Raw genomic sequence first — 21,664 nt, 5'->3', positions numbered from 1 at the left:
TGTCTCTCTACCAACCCTCTCCCTCCCTCCCTCTACTCTGTGTCTCTCTACTAACACTCTCCCTCCCTCTACTCTGTGTCTCTCTACCAACCCTCTCCCTCCCTCTTCCCTCTCTCTCTCTCTACCAACCCTCTCCCTCCCTCTACCGTCTCTCTACCAACCCTCTTCCTCCCTCCCTCTACTCTGTGTCTCTCTAGCAACCCCCTCCCTCCCTCTACCATCTCTCTACCAACCCTCTCCCTCCCTCACTCTACTCTGTCTCTCTACCAACCCTCTCCCTCACTCTACTCTGTGTCTCTCTACCAACCCTCTCCCTCCCTCACTCTACTCTGTGTCTCTCTAGCAACCCTCACCCTCCCTCCCTCTACTCTGTCTCTCTCTACCAACCCTCTTCCTCCCTCCCTCTACTCTGTGTCTCTACCAACCCTCTCCCTCCCTCCCTCTACTCTGTGTCTCTCTACCAACCCTCTCCCTCCCTCTACTCTGTGTCTCTCTACCAACCCTCTCCCTCCCTCCCTCTACTCTGTGTCTCTCTACCAACCCTCTCCCTCCCTCACTCTACTCTGTGTCTCTCTACCAACCCTCTCCCTCCCTCCCTCCCTCCCTCTACTCTGTGTCTCTCTACTAACACTCTCCCTCCCTCTACTCTGTGTCTCTCTACCAACCCTCTCCCTCCCTCTACCCTCTCTCTCTCTCTACCAACCCTCTCCCTCCCTCTACCGTCTCTCTACCAACCCTCTTCCTCCCTCCCTCTACTCTGTGTCTCTCTAGCAACCCCCTCCCTCTACCGTCTCTCTAGCAACCCTCTTCCTCCCTCACTCTACTCTGTGTCTCTCTACCAACCCTCTCCCTCCCTCCCTCTACTCTGTGTCTCTCTACCAACCCTCTCCCTCCCTCCCTCTACTCTGTGTCTCTCTACCAACCCTCTCCCTCCCTCACTCTACTCTGTGTCTCTCTAGCAACCCTCACCCTCCCTCCCTCTACTCTGTGTCTCTCTACCAACCCTCTCCCTCCCTCTACCCTCTCTCTCTCTCTACCAACCCTCTTTCTCCCTCACTCTACTCTGTGTCTCTCTAGCAACCCTCTCCCTTGTTTCTTTCCTGTCTCCCCCATCTCACTGTACTCCCCCTTCAGTAACTCATTGTCTCTGTTTCTCTCTTCTCTGTCTCAGGGCATCAGTGTGATCTTCAACGTGGCTCTGGCTCTCCTGAAGGTAAGTAAGCCACCAGTCTGTGCACACAAACACACACTACATACACACACACTACACACACTACATACACAAACACACACACACACTACATGTACACACACTACATACACACACACACACACACTACATACACAAACACACACACACACTACATGTACACACACTACATACACACACACTACATACACACACACACACACACACACACACACACACACACACACACACACACACACTACATGTACACACACTGCATACACACACTACATACACACACACACACACACACTACATACACACACACTACATACACACTACATGTACACACACACACACACACACTACAGACACACACACTACATACACACACACTACATACACACACACACACACACACACACACACTACATGTACACACACACTACATGTACACACACTGCATACACACACTACATACACACACACACTACATACACACACACTACATACACACAATACATGTACACACACACTACATATATACACACACAGTGTATGCACATACACACTACATGCACACACACACACACTTTACACGCACACACACACTACATGCACACAGACACTACATGCACACACACACTACATATAGACACACACACTACATGCACACACACTACATGCACACACACTCACACAAACACTACATGCTCACAGACACTACATGCTCACAGACACTACATGCACACAGACACTACATGCACACAGACACTACATGCACACACACACTACATGCACACACACACACACACACACACTACACACACACACACACACACACACACACACTACACACACACACACACATAAACACACACACTACATACATATACACACTACATACAGCAGACGATCTCCTGATATACAGTTGAAGTCAGAAGTTTACAAACTTAGGTTGGAGTCATTGAAACTCATTTTTCAACCACTCCACAAATTTCTTGCAAACAAACTATAGTTTTGGCAAGTCGGTTAGGACATCTACTTTGTGCATGACACAAGTAATTTGTCCAACAATTGTTTACAGACAGATTATTTCACTTATAATTCACTGTATCACAATTCCAGTGGGTCACAAGTTTACATACACTGAGTTGACTGTGGCTTTAAACAGCTTGGAAAATTCCAGAAAAGGATGTCATGGCTTTAGAAACTTCTGATAGGCTAATTGACATAATTTTAGTCAATTAGTGGTGTACCAGTGGGTGTATTTCAAGACCTACCTTCAAACTCTGTGCCTCTTTGCTTGACATCATTGGAAAATCAAAAGAAATATTGAGACTTCCACAAGTCTGGTTCATCATTGAGAGAAATGTCCAAATGCCTGAAGGTACCACGTTCATCTGTACAAACAATAGTACGCAAGTATAAACACCATGGGACCACGCAGCCGTCATACCGCTCAGGAAGGAGACGTGTTCTGTCTCCTAGAGATGAACGTACTTTGGTGCGAAAAGTGCAAATCAATCCCAGAACAACAGTAAAGGACCTTGTGAAGATGCTGGAGGAAACCGGTACAAAACGATCTATATCCACAGTAAAACGAGTCCTATATCAACATAACATGAAAGGCCGCTCAGCAAGGAAGAAGCCACTGCTCCAAAACCACCATAAAAAAGCCAGACTATGGTTTGCAACTGCACATGGGGACAAAGATCGTACTTTTTGGAGAAATGTCCTCTGGTCTGATGAAACAAAAATAGAACTTTTTGGCCATAATGACCATCGTTATGTTTGGAGGAAAAAGGGGGAGGCTTGCAAGCCGAAGAATACCATCCCAACCATGAAGCACAGGGGTGGAAGCATCATGTTGTGGGGGTGCTTTGCTGCAGGAGGGACTGGTGCACTTCACAAAATAGATGGCATCATGAGGAAGGAGAATTATGTGGATACATTGAAGCGACATCTCAAGACATCAGTCAGGAAGTTAAAGCTTGGTCACAAATGGGTCTTCCAAATGGACAATGACCCCAAGCATACTTCCAAAGTTGTGGCAAAATGGCTTAAGGACAACAAAGTCAAGGTATTGGGGTGGCCATCACAAAGCCCTGACCTCAACCCTATGGAAAATGTGTGGGCAGAACTGAAAAAGTGTGTGCGAGCAAGGAGGCCTACAAACCTGACTCCGTTACACCAGCTCTGTCAGGAGGAATGGGCCAAAATTCACCCAACTTATTGTGGGAAGCTTGTGGAAAGGCTACCTGAAACATTTGACCCAAGTTAAACCATTTAAAGGCAATGCTACCAAATACTAATTGAGTGTATATAAAAGTATGACCCACTGGGAATGTGATGAAAGAAATAAAAGTTTAAATAAATCATTCTCTCTACTATTATTCTGACATTTCACATTTTTTAAGTAAAGTGGTGATCCTAACTGACCTAAAACATGGAATTTTATTAGGATTAAATGTCAGGAATTGTGAAAAACTGAGTTTAACTGTTTAAATGTATTTGGTTAAGGTGTATGTAAACTTCCGACTTCAACTGTATGCGAGAATGCTGTTCATTGACTAAAGCTGAGCATTCAACACCATTGTCCCCTCCAAGCCCTCAAAACTGTACATACACACACGCACTACATAGGTACACACACACTTCATAGATACACACACACACTACATACTGTACACACACACACACTACATAGATACACACACACACTACATACTACACACACACACTAGATACTGTACACACACACTACATAGATACACACACACTACATAGATACACACACACTGCATAGATACATACACAAACACATACACATACACACTACATACTGTACACACACACTACAAACACACACACAACATACTGTACACACACACAACACACATACACACACACACTACATACATACATACATACATATACACACTACACACCACACTACATACACTACACACCACACTACATACACTACACACACACACTACATACATACACACACTACATACAGTGCCTTGCGAAAGTATTCGGCCCCTTTGAACTTTGCGACCTTTTGCCACATTTCAGGCTTCAAACATAAAGATATACAACTGTATTTTTTTGTGAAGAATCAGCAACAAGTGGGACACAATCATGAAGTGGAACGACATTTATTGGATATTTCAAACTTTTTTAACAAATCAAAAACTGAGAAATTGGGCGTGCAAAATTATTCAGCCCCTTTAATTTCAGTGCAGCAAACTCTCTCCAGAAGTTCAGTGAGGATCTCTGAATGATCCAATGTTGACCTAAATGACTAATGATGATAAATACAATCCACCTGTGTGTAATCAAGTCTCCGTATAAATGCACCTGCACTGTGATAGTCTCAGAGGTCCGTTAAAAGCGCAGAGAGCATCATGAAGAACAAGGAACACACCAGGCAGGTCCGAGATACTGTTGTGAAGAAGTTTAAAGCCGGATTTGGATACAAAAAGATTTCCCAAGCTTTAAACATCCCAAGGAGCACTGTGCAAGCGATAATATTGAAATGGAAGGAGTATCAGACCACTGCAAATCTACCAAGACCTGGCCGTCCCTCTAAACTTTCAGCTCATACAAGGAGAAGACTGATCAGAGATGCAGCCAAGAGGCACATGATCACTCTGGATGAACTGCAGAGATCTACAGCTGAGGTGGGAGACTCTGTCCATAGGACAACAATCAGTCGTATATTGCACAAATCTGGCCTTTATGGAAGAGTGGCAAGAAGAAAGCCATTTCTTAAAGATATTCATAAAAATTGTCGTTTAAAGTTTGCCACAAGCCACCTGGGAGACACACCAAACATGTGGAAGAAGGTGCTCTGGTCAGATGAAACCAAAATTGAACTTTTTGGCAACAATGCAAAACGTTATGTTTGGCGTAAAAGCAACACAGCTCATCACCCTGAACACACCATCCCCACTGTCAAACATGGTGGTGGCAGCATCATGGTTTGGGCCTGCTTTTCTTCAGCAGGGACAGGGAAGATGGTTAAAATTGATGGGAAGATGGATGGAGCCAAATACAGGACCATTCTGGAAGAAAACCTGATGGAGTCTGCAAAAGACCTGAGACTGGGACGGAGATTTGTCTTCCAACAAGACAATGATCCAAAACATAAAGCAAAATCTACAATGGAATGGTTCAAAAATAAACATATCCAGGTGTTAGAATGGCCAAGTCAAAGTCCAGACCTGAATCCAATCGAGAATCTGTGGAAAGAACTGAAAACTGCTGTTCACAAATGCTCTCCATCCAACCTCACTGAGCTCGAGCTGTTTTGCAAGGAGGAATGGGAAAAAATTTCAGTCTCTCGATGTGCAAAACTGATAGAGACATACCCCAAGCGACTTACAGCTGTAATCGCAGCAAAAGGTGGCGCCACAAAGTATTAACTTAAGGGGGCTGAATAATTTTGCACGCCCAATTTTTCAGTTTTTGATTTGTTAAAAAAGTTTGAAATATCCAATAAATGTCGTTCCACTTCATGATTGTGTCCCACTTGTTGTTGATTCTTCACAAAAAAATACAGTTTTATATCTTTATGTTTGAAGCCTGAAATGTGGCAAAAGGTCGCAAAGTTCAAGGGGGCCAAATACTTTCGCAAGGCACTGTACATACACACACTACACACACGGTTCCTCCCCCTCTATTCTCTGTTCCTGACAGTAGTATAGATGGTAGACTGTGACTGAGGGGGGTCTTGGCTGGAACCGAGGATATACCAGAGCCTCTCTAGCTGGGATACGTCTCTCTTTGTCTCTTCTCTCCTGCTTGTAGACCTCAAGGGAAGACCTGCTGGCAACAGACTTTGAGGGGGCGCTCAAGTTCTTCCGGGTCCCGGTTCCCAAACGCTACCGCTCAGAGGAGAACGCTAAGAAACTGATGGAGCTGGCCTGCAGCATGAAGGTACTACAATCTACCCTGGCTAACTCTGTCATGTTGAATCTACCCTGGCTAACTCTGTCATGTTGAATCTACCCTGGCTAACTCTGTCATGTTGAATCTACCCTGGCTAACTCTGTCATGTTGAATCTACCCTGGCTTACTCTGTCATGTTGAATCTACCCTGGCTTACTCTGTCATGTTGAATCTACCCTGGCTAACTCTGTTATGTTGAATCTACCCTGGCTTACTCTGTCATGTTGAATCTACCCTGGCTAACTCTGTTATGTTGAATCTACCCTGGCTTACTCTGTCATGTTGAATCTACCCTGGCTAACTCTGTTATGTTGAATCTACCCTGGCTAACTCTGTTATGTTGAATCTACCCTGGCTAACTCTGTCATGTTGTTTTCTCTTTAGTTTGAATCTACTCTGGTCAATTGAGTCACTTAATATTGTGTTCGGTTTGTGTCTTGATTAGGGTTTGGTTTGCATACTGTACAAGGAACTAACTGTATGCCTGTACAGTAGAGACACACAAACAGTAAGTTGGTTCAGAATTGAGTCCCATTTACAAGCTAATGAACAGCTGGGTGAATTAGATTGAATGCAGGGAGTGCGTTCCTTCTTACTGGAAAATGAGTGGATCAATTACCAGTTATACATGAGGCTTTGATTCTAATGGAGCAATTTATATGCTTCAATAATGGGTGGATCAGGAAGCATTCAGTACTGTATGACTGAAATGGAATACTACTCCTAAATAACCTGTGGAGGGCAGTGTTGAGCTGTAGTAGGAACTGTCAGCTATAGCCTGTGAATAACCTTATCTCCTGTGCTCTTTACTGACCTAGAAAGTCCCTAATATTTTACATCTTATATGAATGTATCTACATATTTGAAAATCTAAAACACCTAAAAACGTCTGCAATAATTCTCAGGTGTATTTGTCTAATCCCAAACGGCATACCTCTGCTCTGCCTGGACCTAGAAACTCTGGTGTGTGCTTAAACAGATTTATTTTAGACATTTGATCTAAATACTTTGAATTTGGACTACATCTTAAAACCTTTTTCTCAGAGGAGGTTGGCTCATCCTAAACTACATTACATAACACATACAGTCCATTTGGTCAGAGATCACCTGTGTCCTCTGATTCAGACAGGTGTTCTGTTTGGTCAGCTGGCTATAGAACACACCTCTCTTGTCTCATGGGTTATATCTATATCATATAACACAAACCTCTACCGTATCAATTGTTTTTTTGTAATGGCAGTAATGATCGCATGACCAGTAATTAAAGGGTATGTTATAACTAAGGTAGGCGTAGGGGTCAGGCCGGAGGTCATATACCTCTGATGTGACCTTTTTGACAGGTCTGGTCACCTGACCCCGCTCCCTGGTAGAGAGGCATTTTAGAGAAGGATAAGGATCTTAAGGGCTGAGAGGTGCAGGCAGGTCCTCAGAGTGACACACAAACACACACACACTGAGATCCTCAGTGTCACCAAGCTGTCACCAGAAATCTAATTCTGTCACTGCGTCGACCACAAGGACAAAACAAAACCCAGAGCCAGGTGGCAGGATCTGAGAGGTGGATCAGACTCCTTTCTCCTCTCAACTTCCTGTCTCCCCTCTTAACCCCCTGCCTCTCCCTTCAACCCCCTGCCTCTCCTCTCAACCAGGGCCTCTCCCCTCAACCCCCTGCCTCTCCTCTCAACCTCCTGCCTCTCCTCTCAACCCCCTGCCTCTCCTCTCAACCCCCTGCCTCTCCCCTCAACCCCCTGCCTCTCCCCTCAACCCCCTGCCTCTCCTCTCAACCCCCTGCCTCTCCCTTCAACCCCCTGCCTCTTCCCTCAACCCCCTGCCTCTCCTCTCAACCCCCTGCCTCTCCCTTCAACCCCCTGCCTCTCCTCTCAACCCCCTGCCTCTCCCTTCAACCCCCTGCCTCTCCCTTCAACCCCCTGCCTCTCCCCTCAACCCCCTGCCTCTCCCCTCAACCCCCTGCCTCTCCCCTCAACCCCCTGCCTCTCCCCTCAACCAGGGCCTCTCCCCTCAAACCCCTGCCTCTCCTCTCAACCTCCTGCCTCTCCTCTCAACCCCCTGCCTCTCCCCTCAACCCCTGCCTCTCCCCTCAACCCCCTGCCTCTCCCCTCAACCCCCTGCCTCTCCTCTCAACCCCCTGCCTCCCCTCTCAACCCCCTGCCTCCCCTCTTAACCCCCTGCCTCTCCTCTCAACCTCCTGCCTCTCCTCTCAACCCCCTGCCTCTCCTCTCAACCCCCTGCCTCTCCCCTCAACCCTCTACCTCTCCCCTCAACCCCCTGCCTCTCCCCTCAACCCCCAGCCTCTCCTCTCAACCCCCTGCCTCCCCTCTTAACCCCCTGCCTCTCCTCTCAACCCCCTGCCTCTCCCCTCAACCTCCTGCCTCTCCTCTCAACCCCCTGCCTCTCCCCTCAACCCCCTGCCTCTCCTCTCAACCCCCTACCCTACCCTGCCTCTCCCCTCAGCCTCCTGCTTCTCCCCTCAACCCCCTACCCTATCCTGCCTCTCCCCTCATCCTCCTGCTTCTCCCCTCAACCCCCTACCCTATCCTGCCTCTCCCCTCAGTCTCCTGCCTCTCCCCTCAGCCTCCTGCCTCTCCCCTCAACCCCCTGCCTCTCCCCTCAACCCCCTGCCTCTCCCCTCAACCCCCTGCCTCTCCCCTCAACCCCCTGCCTCTCCCCGCAGCCTCTTGCCTCTCCTCTCAGCCTCCTGCCTCTACTTTCCTCACAGCTCCCTGCCTCTCCTCTGAGCCTCCTGTCTCTCCTCTCAGCCCCCTGCTCCTCCTCTCTCCTCTGCTCCTCTCTCCTCTCCTTCTCTCTTATTTCCCACTCTCTACCACCCTGTTCTGCCCAGGGGCTCTACCAGTCTCCCACTGAGCTACCTTACATCACTGGTAGATTACCATTGAGGTAATGTTTGGATTACTCTACTTTAGTCTGTACAAGCTACTTTACAGAGGCAAGCAGGTATTACTGTAATATTAGTCCCAGGGACTTTACTCTGCTCAGAATCAACCAGTTGTTTTCTACTGTGGCTTCAGTAAGAGAGAGGTGTACAGCATAGCCACTGTTTACAGGGAGTACACACCACACACATAGTCTGTATAGTGCATACACAGTGAAACACACACACACTCACACACACAGACACACACACAGACAGACGCACACAGACACACACACACACACACACAGACACACACACACACACACACACACAGACACACACACACACACACACACACACAGACACACAGACACACACACACACACACACACACACACACACATATCCTTCCCTTTTTTGTAAGCACTGTAGTTGTGTTGTTGTGCTGTTCCTCAAATGTACTTAGTTCCAGAGCCTGGTTTCTGTGTGTGGTTTATATAGCGCTCAGGTGCAGGATTAGAGGTGAACTCTAACAACACACACACACACACACACACACACACACAGAGACAGCCAGAGACAGCCAGCAAGCAAGCAAGCACAGAGCTTCAGTGTTTTTCAAACAGCCGTGGAGGGAGGGCATTTTTCTCTCTCACTCAACTGCCACAGTCGACTACTTGGTCCTTTCAGTAGATAATGTGATAGTGTGGGAATTCAGTTCTAGCTTACAAAAGAAGTTCTCTCACAAATAAACAAAAAATTTTGGAATTTGAAAATGCAATTTTTATTCAAGCTTTATATAATGATCACATGTACACAGACACACACAGTTTATTTCATCAGTACGTTGGAAGACTTGGAGTTTTGGGGATGACTCTTTCGGATCCGGGTAGACATACTTAGGATGAAGATACTCTCATCCTGTCATAGGTTTTGTCAGTAGTGTTCAGTTTGCCAGTCTCCAAGTCTTTCTGTTCTGCTCTGACGGCTTCTCTCTCTTCTGTCAGACTGGGACAGCAGCTGTCAGTCTGGGACAGCAGCTGTCAGTCTGGGACAGCAGCTGTCAGTCTGGGACAGCAGCTGTCGGTCTGGGACAGCAGCTGTCGGTCTGGGACAGCAGCTGTCGGACTGGGACAGCAGCTGTCGGACTGGGACAGCAGCTGTCGGACTGGGACAGCAGCTGTCGGTCTGGGACAGCAGCTGTCGGTCTGGGACAGCAGCTGTCGGTCTGGGACAGCAGCTGTCGGACTGGGACAGCAGCTGTCGGACTGGGACAGCAGCTGTCGGGCTGGGACAGCAGCTGTCGGGCTGGGACAGCAGCTGTCGGGCTGGGACAGCAGCTGTCGGGCTGGGACAGCAGCTGTCGGTCTGGGACAGCAGCTGTCGGTCTGGGACAGCAGCTGTCGGTCTGGGACAGCAGCTGTCGGACTGGGACAGCAGCTGTCGGTCTGGGACAGGGACAGCAGCTGTCGGACTGGGACAGCAGCTGTCGGTCTGGGACAGCAGCTGTCGGTCTGGGACAGCAGCTGTCGGACTGGGACAGCAGCTGTCGGTCTGGGACAGCAGCTGTCGGTCTGGGACAGCAGCTGTCGGTCTGGGACAGCAGCTGTCGGTCTGGGACAGCAGCTGTCGGTCTGGGACAGCAGCTGTCGGACTGGGACAGCAGCTGTCGGACTGGGACAGCAGCTGTCGGACTGGGACAGCAGCTGTCGGACTGGGACAGCAGCTGTCGGACTGGGACAGCAGCTGTCGGACTGGGACAGCAGCTGTCGGTCTGGGACAGCAGCTGTCGGTCTGGGACAGCAGCTGTCGGGCTGGGACAGCAGCTGTCGGGCTGGGACAGCAGCTGTCGGGCTGGGACAGCAGCTGTCGGTCTGGGACAGCAGCTGTCGGTCTGGGACAGCAGCTGTCGGTCTGGGACAGCAGCTGTCGGACTGGGACAGCAGCTGTCGGTCTGGGACAGGGACAGCAGCTGTCGGACTGGGACAGCAGCTGTCGGACTGGGACAGCAGCTGTCGGTCTGGGACAGCAGCTGTCGGTCTGGGACAGCAGCTGTCGGACTGGGACAGCAGCTGTCGGTCTGGGACAGCAGCTGTCGGTCTGGGACAGCAGCTGTCGGTCTGGGACAGCAGCTGTCGGTCTGGGACAGCAGCTGTCGGACTGGGACAGCAGCTGTCGGACTGGGACAGCAGCTGTCGGACTGGGACAGCAGCTGTCGGACTGGGACAGCAGCTGTCGGACTGGGACAGCAGCTGTCGGTCTGGGACAGCAGCTGTCGGACTGATTGAGTCTCTGTCTAGATTGGCACCTCCTGACTTCAACCCTCTAATTTTATCACAGTGCCTGCCGTTCTGTCTCAACCTCACTGTGGACTGTGGACCTGCCTAAATCTCATTTGCCACAAAACGCACACACTCACATACACACACACATTCAATATTGAAGGCTAGCATTGAAAGTCATGTAGGCTGTGCTGTTCCAGATACAAACACACCCACTAGCTCCTGAGCCATGATAGCAGGGGTGTCAGTAATGTAGCCAGGTTACCCACTATAGCTGAATCCATCACTGGGTTCATTATGGACCGTTCCTCCACAACTGACCCGGTTCTGTACTGTGGTCTGAGCCAGAGGAAATCACAGCCGGCTAAATAGATCTCATTTACAACGAGCTGCCTGCTGGAGAAAGAGCATATTTACACACGCACGCACGCAAACACACACACGCACAGCAGGGGAGAGAAGAGGGAAGTGGAGGGGTGAGGAGGGGAGGGAAGAGGAGGGGAGGGAAGGGAAGAGGCGGGAAGGGGAGAGGAGGGAAGAGGAAGTGAGTGAAGGGTAGGGAAGAGAAGGAGAGGTGAGAGAAGTGAGGGAAGGGGAGGGAAGAGAAGAGAAGAGGGGAGGGATGGAAGGGAAGAGGAGGGAAGGGGAGAGGAGGGGAGGGAAGGGAAGAGGAAGGGAGTGAAGGGTAGGGAAGAGAAGGAGAGAAGAGGAGGGAAGGGAAGTGAGGGGAGGGAAGAGGAGGGGAGGGGATGGAAGGGAAGGGGAGAGGAGAGGAGAGGAGGGAAGAGGAAGGGATGGAAGGGAAGGGAAGAGGAGGGAAGGGAAGAGAAAAGGGGAGGGGAGGGGATGGAAGGGAAGGGAAGGGAAGGGGAGGGAAGGGGAGAGGAGGGAAGAGGAAGTGAGTGAAGGGTAGGGAAGAGAAGGAGAGAGGAGGGAAGAGAAGAGAAGAGGGGAGGGGATGGAAGGGAAGGGAGGGCATCTAAAGAAATGTTAATGAAGCTTGTTTTGCGTCACACAGACAGATGTATGGTTGTTCATGGGTTTTTATTAAATAGGAAGAGGTGCTATACTGTACATGCAGGATAACCTTCAAGTAGCTCGTGCTTGACACAGGTATGTGTGTAGATAGATAAGTGAACCCATATGTTACTATTTTGTTATTATTGGGTATTTCAGCTATCACCTGACTGGTACTGTCATCAAAGATGCCTTTGCTCCATGACTAGAGCTGTAATCAGACAGAGGCTATGGGGAGCCTTCACCTCTGTGTCGTCTACTGTACGTACATCTGTAGATGTTGTCCAGTTACACTGGGTCTGTCTGTCCCTGTCTCTACAGATCAGCCAGAAGAAGCTGAAGAAGTATGAGAAGGAATATGACAGCATGAGAGAACAGCAGGAGCAGCAGGAGGCTCCCATTGAGAGATATGAGGTACGAACACTCAACCAATTCATCAATCAATGTGTTAGATTGTTTACCTGCTTTCAGTCGTTCTATTATATAGACTTTTCTTATCTTCTCCCAAGAGAGATGGTAATCACAGAACACTTCAGTGATCCAGGGAGTCCAGTTCGTCTCTGAAATAGACTGTGTACACATGCACCTACTTGTACACATATCCAGTCCATTAGCTAGTTGTATTGCCATTCATGTCTGCAGTGCATGTGAATGTGTACTGCAGACAGGTCCATTTTTTTTTACCAAGGCTGTTCTCAGAGGATGTCATTTACAAGAATAGTGTAACATTATATATGTCACCAGTCCACTGAAGCAGGAAGACAGCAACAGGCTACACTCTCTTCTATCAGCAACAGGCTACTCTCTCTATTCTATCAGCAACAGGCTACTCTCTCTCTTCTATCAGCAACAGGCTACTCTCTCTATTCTATCAGCAACAGGCTACTCTCTCTCTTCTATCAGCAACAGGCTACTCTCTCTATTCTATCAGCAACAGGCTACTCTCTCTCTTCTATCAGCAACAGGCTACTCTCTCTCAGCAACAGGCTACTCTCTCTCTTCTATCAGCAACAGGCTACTCTCTCTCTTCTATCAGCAACAGGCTACTCTCTCAGCAACAGGCTACTCTCTCTCTTCTATCAGCAACAGGCTACTCTCTCTCTTCTATCAGCAACAGGCTAGTCTCTCTCTTCTATCAGCAACAAGCTACTCTCTCTCTTCTATCAGCAACAGGCTACTCTCTCTCTCTTCTATCAGCAACAGGCTACTCTCTCTCTCTCTCTTTTCTACCAGCAACAGGCTTCTCTCTCTCTCTCTCTCTCTCTCTCTCTCTCTCTCTCTCTCTCTCTCTCTTCTATCAGCAACAGGCTACTCTCTCTCTTCTATCAGCAACAGGCTTCTCTCTCTCTTCTATCAGCAACAGGCTACTCTCTCTCTTCTACCAGCAACAGGCTACTCTCTCTCTTCTATCAGCAACAGGCTACTCTCTCTCTTCTATCAGCAACAGGCTACTCTCTCTCTTCTATCAGCAACAAGCTACTCTCTCTCTTCTATCAGCAACAGGCTACTCTCTCTCTTCTATCAGCAACAGGCTACTCTCTCTCTTCTATCAGCAACAGGCTACTCTCTCTCTCTCTCTTTTCTACCAGCAACAGGCTTCTCTATTCTATCAGCAACAGGCTACTCTCTCTCTTCTATAAGCAACAGGCTACGCTCTCTCTTCTATCAGCAACAGGCTACTCTCTCTCTTCTATCAGCAACAGGCTACTCTCTCTCTTCTATCAGCAACAGGCTACTCTCTCTTCTATCAGCAACAGGCTACTCTCTCTCTTCTATCAGCAACAGGCTACTCTCTCTCTTCTATCAGCAACAGGCTACTCTCTCTCTTCTATCAGCAACAGGCTACTCTCTCTCTTCTATCAGCAACAGGCTACTCTCTCTCTTCTATCAGCAACAGGCTACTCTCTCTCTCTCTCTCTCTTTTCTACCAGCAACAGGCTTCTCTCTCTCTCTATCTCTCTCTCTCTCTCTTCTATCAGCAACAGGCTTCTCTCTCTCTTCTATCAGCAACAGGCTACTCTCTCTCTTCTACCAGCAACAGGCTACTCTCTCTATTCTATCAGCAACAGGCTACTCTCTCTCTCTCTCTTTTCTACCAGCAACAGGCTTCTCTATTCTATCAGCAACAGGCTACTCTCTCTCTTCTATAAGCAACAGGCTACTCTCTCTCTTCTATCAGCAACAGGCTACTCTCTCTCTTCTATCAGCAACAGGCTACTCTCTCTCTTCTATCAGCAACAGGCTACTCTCTCTTCTATCAGCAACAGGCTACTCTCTCTCTTCTATCAGCAACAGGCTACTCTCTCTCTTCTATCAGCAACAGGCTACTCTCTCTCTTCTATCAGCAACAGGCTACTCTCTTCTATCAGCAACAGGCTACTCTCTCTTCTATCAGCAACAGGCTACTCTCTCTCTCTCTCTCTTTTCTACCAGCAACAGGCTTCTCTCTCTCTCTCTCTCTCTCTCTCTCTCTCTCTCTCTCTCTCTCTTCTATCAGCAACAGGCTACTCTCTCTCTTCTATCAGCAACAGGCTTCTCTCTCTCTTCTATCAGCAACAGGCTACTCTCTCTCTTCTATCAGCAACAGGCCACTCTCTCTCTTCTATCAGCAACAGGCTACTCTCTCTCTCTCTCTCTCTTTTCTACCAGCAACAGGCTTCTCTCTCTCTCTATCTCTCTCTCTCTCTCTTCTATCAGCAACAGGCTTCTCTCTCTCTTCTATCAGCAACAGGCTACTCTCTCTCTTCTACCAGCAACAGGCTACTCTCTCTCTTCTATCAGCAACAGGCTACTCTCTCTCTCTCTCTTTTCTACCAGCAACAGGCTTCTCTATTCTATCAGCAACAGGCTACTCTCTCTCTTCTATAAGCAACAGGCTACGCTCTCTCTTCTATCAGCAACAGGCTACTCTCTCTCTTCTATCAGCAACAGGCTACTCTCTCTCTTCTATCAGCAACAGGCTACTCTCTCTTCTATCAGCAACAGGCTACTCTCTCCTATCAGCAACAGGCTACTCTCTCTCTTCTATCAGCAACAGGCTACTCTCTCTCTCTCTCTCTCTTTTCTACCAATCAACAGGCTTCTCTCTCTCTCTATCTCTCTCTCTCTCTCTTCTATCAGCAACAGGCTTCTCTCTCTCTTCTATCAGCAACAGGCTACTCTCTCTCTTCTACCAGCAACAGGCTTCTCTCTCTCTTCTATCAGCAACAGGCTACTCTCTCTCTCTCTCTTTTCTACCAGCAACAGGCTTCTCTATTCTATCAGCAACAGGCTACTCTCTCTCTTCTATAAGCAACAGGCTACGCTCTCTCTTCTATCAGCAACAGGCTACTCTCTCTCTTCTATCAGCAACAGGCTACTCTCTCTCTTCTATCAGCAACAGGCTACTCTCTCTTCTATCAGCAACAGGCTACTCTCTCTCTTCTATCAGCAACAGGCTACTCTCTCTCTTCTATCAGCAACAGGCTACTCTCTCTCTCTCTCTCTCTTTTCTACCAGCAACAGGCTTCTCTCTCTCTCTATCTCTCTCTCTCTCTCTTCTATCAGCAACAGGCTTCTCTCTCTCTTCTATCAGCAACAGGCTACTCTCTCTCTTCTACCAGCAACAGGCTACTCTCTCTATTCTATCAGCAACAGGCTACTCTCTCTCTCTCTCTTTTCTACCAGCAACAGGCTTCTCTATTCTATCAGCAACAGGCTACTCTCTCTCTTCTATAAGCAACAGGCTACTCTCTCTCTTCTATCAGCAACAGGCTACTCTCTCTCTTCTATCAGCAACAGGCTACTCTCTCTCTTCTATCAGCAACAGGCTACTCTCTCTTCTATCAGCAACAGGCTACTCTCTCTTCTATCAGCAACAGGCTACTCTCTCTCTTCTATCAGCAACAGGCTACTCTCTCTCTTCTATCAGCAACAGGCTACTCTCTCTCTTCTATCAGCAACAGGCTACTCTCTCTCTTCTATCAGCAACAGGCTACTCTCTCTCTCTCTCTCTTTTCTACCAGCAACAGGCTTCTCTCTCTCTCTCTCTCTCTCTCTCTCTCTCTCTCTCTCTCTCTCTCTCTCTCTTCTATCAGCAACAGGCTACTCTCTCTCTTCTATCAGCAACAGGCTTCTCTCTCTCTTCTATCAGCAACAGGCTACTCTCTCTCTTCTACCAGCAACAGGCTACTCTCTCTCTTCTATCAGCAACAGGCTACTCTCTCTCTTCTATCAGCAACAGGCTACTCTCTCTCTTCTATCAGCAACAGGCTACTCTCTCTCTTCTATCAGCAACAGGCTACTCTCTCTCTTCTATCAGCAACAGGCTACTCTCTCTCTTCTATCAGCAACAGGCTACTCTCTCTCTTCTATCAGCAACAAGCTACTCTCTCTCTTCTATCAGCAACAGGCTACTCTCTCTCTTCTATCAGCAACAGGCTACTCTCTCTCTTCTATCAGCAACAGGCTACTCTCTCTCTCTCTCTTTTCTACCAGCAACAGGCTTCTCTATTCTATCAGCAACAGGCTACTCTCTCTCTTCTATAAGCAACAGGCTACTCTCTCTCTTCTATCAGCAACAGGCTACTCTCTCTCTTCTATCAGCAACAGGCTACTCTCTCTCTTCTATCAGCAACAGGCTACTCTCTCTTCTATCAGCAACAGGCTACTCTCTCTCTTCTATCAGCAACAGGTTACTCTCTCTCTTCTATCAGCAACAGGCTACTCTCTCTCTTCTATCAGCAACAGGCTACTCTCTCTCTTCTATCAGCAACAGGCTACTCTCTTCTATCAGCAACAGGCTACTCTCTCTCTTCTATCAGCAACAGGCTACTCTCTCTCTCTCTCTCTTTTCTACCAGCAACAGGCTTCTCTCTCTCTCTCTCTCTCTCTCTCTCTCTCTCTCTCTCTCTCTTCTATCAGCAACAGGCTACTCTCTCTCTTCTATCAGCAACAGGCTTCTCTCTCTCTTCTATCAGCAACAGGCTACTCTCTCTCTTCTACCAGCAACAGGCTACTCTCTCTCTTCTATCAGCAACAGGCTACTCTCTCTCTTCTATCAGCAACAGGCTACTCTCTCTCTTCTATCAGCAACAGGCTACTCTCCTATCAGCAACAGGCTACTCTCTCTTCTATCAGCAACAGGCTACTCTCTCTCTTCTATCAGCAACAGGCTACTCTCTCTCTTCTATCAGCAACAAGCTACTCTCTCTCTTCTATCAGCAACAGGCTACTCTCTCTCTTCTATCAGCAACAGGCTACTCTCTCTCTTCTATCAGCAACAGGCTACTCTCTCTCTCTCTCTTTTCTACCAGCAACAGGCTTCTCTATTCTATCAGCAACAGGCTACTCTCTCTCTTCTATAAGCAACAGGCTACTCTCTCTCTTCTATCAGCAACAGGCTACTCTCTCTCTTCTATCAGCAACAGGCTACTCTCTCTCTTCTATCAGCAACAGGCTACTCTCTCTTCTATCAGCAACAGGCTACTCTCTCTTCTATCAGCAACAGGTTACTCTCTCTCTTCTATCAGCAACAGGCTACTCTCTCTCTTCTATCAGCAACAGGCTACTCTCTCTCTTCTATCAGCAACAGGCTACTCTCTCTCTTCTATCAGCAACAGGCTACTCTCTCTCTTCTATCAGCAACAGGCTACTCTCTCTCTTCTATCAGCAACAGGCTACTCTCTCTCTCTTCTATCAGCAACAGGCTACTCTCTCTCTTCTATCAGCAACAGGCTACTCTCTCTCTTCTATCAGCAACAGGCTAGTCTCTCTCTCTTATATCAGCAACAGGCTACTTTCTCTCTCTCACCCTCTCTTCTATCAGCAACAGGCTACTCTCTCTCTCTCTCTCTCTCTCTCTGTATCAGCAACAGGCTACTCTCTCTCTCTCCCTCTCTCTTCTACCAGCAACAGGCTACTCTCTCTCTTTTTCTAATCCTCTACTCTTTCCACTCTTCATCTCACTGACTCCTCTTAACTTTCTCTCTCCCAATATCTCTACTTCCCCCTCTTCCTCTCTCCTCCACTCACTCACTCTTACCTTCCTCCTCTCCTCCCCTGTAGAGGGAGAACCGTCGTCTCCAGGAGGCTAACATGCGTCTGGAGCAGGAGAATGATGACCTGGCCCATGAACTGGTCAGCAGCAAAATCGCTCTGCGCAAAGACCTGGACAACGTAAGACACATCCCTCGTGAATCCTTTTTTACTTGTGCAAGTCTGTAAACCTGTATGTGTGTTTATACATTTTCTAATACTCTGCTAGGTTTTTCATGTCATTTGGCATTAGCTAATATCAGTAGACCTGTACCCATGTGTCTGTCTGTCTGTCTGTCCCTCAGGCTGAGGAGAAAGCAGACGCTCTGAACAAGGAGCTGTTGATGACCAAACAGAAGCTGGTGGATTCAGAGGACGAGAAGAGACGACTAGAGGAGGAGTCTGCACAGGTCTGTCTGGCTGGCTGGCTAGCTGTCTGTCTGTCTGGCTAGCTGTCTGGCTGGCTGTCTGGCTAGCTCTCTGTCTGTCTGGCTAGATGTCTGTCTGGCTGTCTGGATAGCTGGCTGGCTGGCTGACTGGCTGGCTGGCTGGCTGGCTGGCTAGCTGTCTGGAAAGCTGGCTGGCTGGCTGGCTGACTGTCTGGCTAGCTGTCTGGCTAGCTGGCTGGCTGACTGTCTAGCTGTCTGCCTGGCTGTCTGGGTGGCTAGCTGTCTGGCTGGCTGTCTGGATAGCTGGCTGTCTGACTGTCTGGCAAGCTGTCTGTCTGACTGTCTCTGGCTAGCTGTCTGGCTGACTCTGTCTGTTTGGCTGGCTGTCTGTCTGGCTGACTCTGTCTGTTTGGCTGGCTGTCTGTCTGGCTGACTGTCTGTTTGGCTAGCTGTCTGGCTGACTATCTGTTTGGCTAGCTGTCTGGCTGACTGTCTGTTTGGCTAGCTGTCTGGCTGACTGTCTGTTTGGCTAGCTGTCTGGCTGACTGTCTGTTTGGCTAGCTGTCTGGCTGACTGTCTGTTTGGCTAGCTGTCTGGCTGACTGTCTGTTTGGCTAGCTGTCTGGCTGACTGTCTGTTTGGCTAGCTGTCTGGCTGACTGTCTGTTTGGCTAGCTGTCTGGCTGACTGTCTGTTTGGCTGGCTGTCCATTTAAAATAAACAAAATATTCCTTTAGTATTGGAAAAGAGAACGGAGGTCCACTGACCATGGACATTGATGTATTGGTTTGATCCATAAATATACCATTGTCCTTTGGAGAGTCGCTGAATGTTCTTCAGATTGCTCGTCTGTTGATGCACCTTGATTGGAGAGCAGTGTTGTTTCTGCCTTTCTGTCTTTTTAAGACAGAGGGGGATGTTGTCCTCCCCTATTCACTGTGGCCACTGCCTGTGTTCCAGGACTTTGGCCCAACACAGGACCTGTCATTACCTGCTCTCTCTACGTTATTTCTCATGATGTCCACTTATGGGAGAAACAGTCGCTCAAGGGACATCTGTTGCTGTCCTCTTCATGACTACATTACACTCCTCATTGAGTGTGTCACTACTGTAGGGAGTTTATACAGGCCCAAGGACAGTTGACTGCTGACTGAGAGGAGGTTATCATGTAGGTCACAGTAGGCAGCCATGAGAATCATTCATTCAGTGTATAATATCACTGCGTGCGTGCGCCTGCGTGTGTCCACAGCTGAAAGAGATGTGCAGACGGGAGCTGGGTAAATCAGAGTCTGAGATAAAGAAGAATGGTTCCATCATAGGAGAGTACAAACAGGTAAGACAGGATATGTTTAGTTTTGTTCTACATGTATAAAGTCGTTTCATATTGTATTCTACATAGTGACATGATATGTATTACTTACCTAGGGACTGTGGATGTAAATTAGCCATCTAGGTCATTTGTCTACACTATGTTTTGATCACAACTGACAGATAAATCAAATCAAATCAAATGTTATTTGTGACATACACATGGTTAGCAAATGCTTGTGCTTCTAGTTCCGACAATGCAGTAATAACCAACAAGTAATCTAGCTAACAATTCCAAAACTACTGTCTTGTACACAGTGTAAGGGGATAAAGAATATGTACATAAGGATATATGAATGAGTGATGGTACAGAGATAGAAGCTGTTTTTCAGTCTCTCGGTCCCCTGCTTTGATGCACCTGTACTGACGTCGCCTTCTGGATGATAGCGGGGTGAACAGGCAGTGGCTCGGGTGGTTGTTGTCCTTGATGATCTTTATGGCCTTCCTGTGACATCGGGTGGTGTAGGTGTCCTGGAGGGCAGGTAGTTTGCCCCTGGTGATGCGTTGTGCAGACCTCACTACCCTCTGGAGAGCCTTACGGTTGAGGGCGGAGCAGTTGCCGTACCAGGCGGTGATACAGCGCGCCAGGATGCTCTCGATAAGGGCCTCCTGAGTGGGGAAGCGGTCTAAGGCACTGCAGACAGACAGACAGACACAGGCGACAGACACAGGCGACAGACACAGGCGACAGACACAGACGACAGACACAGACGACAGACAGGCGACAGACACAGACGACAGACACGGACAGACAGACAGACAAGAGACACAGACAGACACAGACGCACAGACAGAGACACACAGACAGAGACACACAGACAGAGACACACAGATAGACAGACAGGGAACTCCCAGTCAGGCTTTGGCTACCATCCTCACAGGGATGTATAGTTTCTCTTGAGTCACTCATAGGACAGTGGTTATTTTGAAGGAGGCGGTTTAGCTGTGGGATGATAAGGGTTTGTTATGAGCAGGTTTTACATTATTTATGATATCTGTCTGTGGGATGAGCCGTTGTCATCTTTTCACACTTTACAACCTCTCATTTTAGAGACACTCCCCCCACCCCTACACCCTCAGACCTTTGCCCCCCACCCCTACACCCTCTGACCTTTGCCTCCCCCCACCCATACACCCTCTGACCTTTGCCTCTCCCCCACCCCTACACCCTCAGATCTTTGCCTCTCCCCCACCCCTACACCCTCAGATCTTTGCCTCTCCCCCACCCCTACACCCTCTGACCTTTGCCTCTCCCCCACCCCTACACCCTCAGACCTTTGCCTCTCCCCCACCCCTACACCCTCATATCTTTGCCTCTCCCCCACCCCTACACCCTCAGATCTTTGCCTCTCCCCCACCCCTACACCCTCTGACCTTTGCCTCTCCCCCACCCCTACACCCTCAGATCTTTGCCTCTCCCCCACCCCTACACCCTCTGACCTTTGCCTCTCCCCCACCCCTACACCCTCAGACCTTTGCCTCTCCCCCACCCCTACACCCTCAGATCTTTGCCTCTCCCCCACCCCTACACCCTCAGACCTTTGTCTCTCCCCC

At 48.5% G+C, this 21,664-nt stretch overlaps 1 protein-coding gene across 2 annotated transcripts in view; it reads left to right on the top strand.

The window, feature by feature from the left end:
• Positions 1-21,664, top strand: part of LOC110536788 (rab GTPase-activating protein 1) — a 174,342-nt gene that overhangs the window by 145,735 nt on the left and 6,943 nt on the right. For both annotated transcript variants that reach the window (XM_036936954.1, XM_036936955.1), the window contains 6 exons: positions 1,172-1,213; positions 6,008-6,136; positions 12,662-12,754; positions 18,386-18,496; positions 18,661-18,765; positions 19,992-20,075. In XM_036936954.1, the coding sequence (XP_036792849.1) occupies positions 1,172-1,213; positions 6,008-6,136; positions 12,662-12,754; positions 18,386-18,496; positions 18,661-18,765; positions 19,992-20,075 (564 nt within the window). The remainder of the gene's footprint in view (positions 1-1,171; positions 1,214-6,007; positions 6,137-12,661; positions 12,755-18,385; positions 18,497-18,660; positions 18,766-19,991; positions 20,076-21,664) is intronic.

Source organism: Oncorhynchus mykiss, chromosome 12, assembly GCF_013265735.2.
Source record: "Oncorhynchus mykiss isolate Arlee chromosome 12, USDA_OmykA_1.1, whole genome shotgun sequence".
Classification (NCBI taxonomy): domain Eukaryota; kingdom Metazoa; phylum Chordata; class Actinopteri; order Salmoniformes; family Salmonidae; genus Oncorhynchus; species Oncorhynchus mykiss.
The sequence above is the reverse complement of the archived record's forward strand: the minus strand, read 5'-3'. Positions and strand labels throughout refer to the sequence as shown.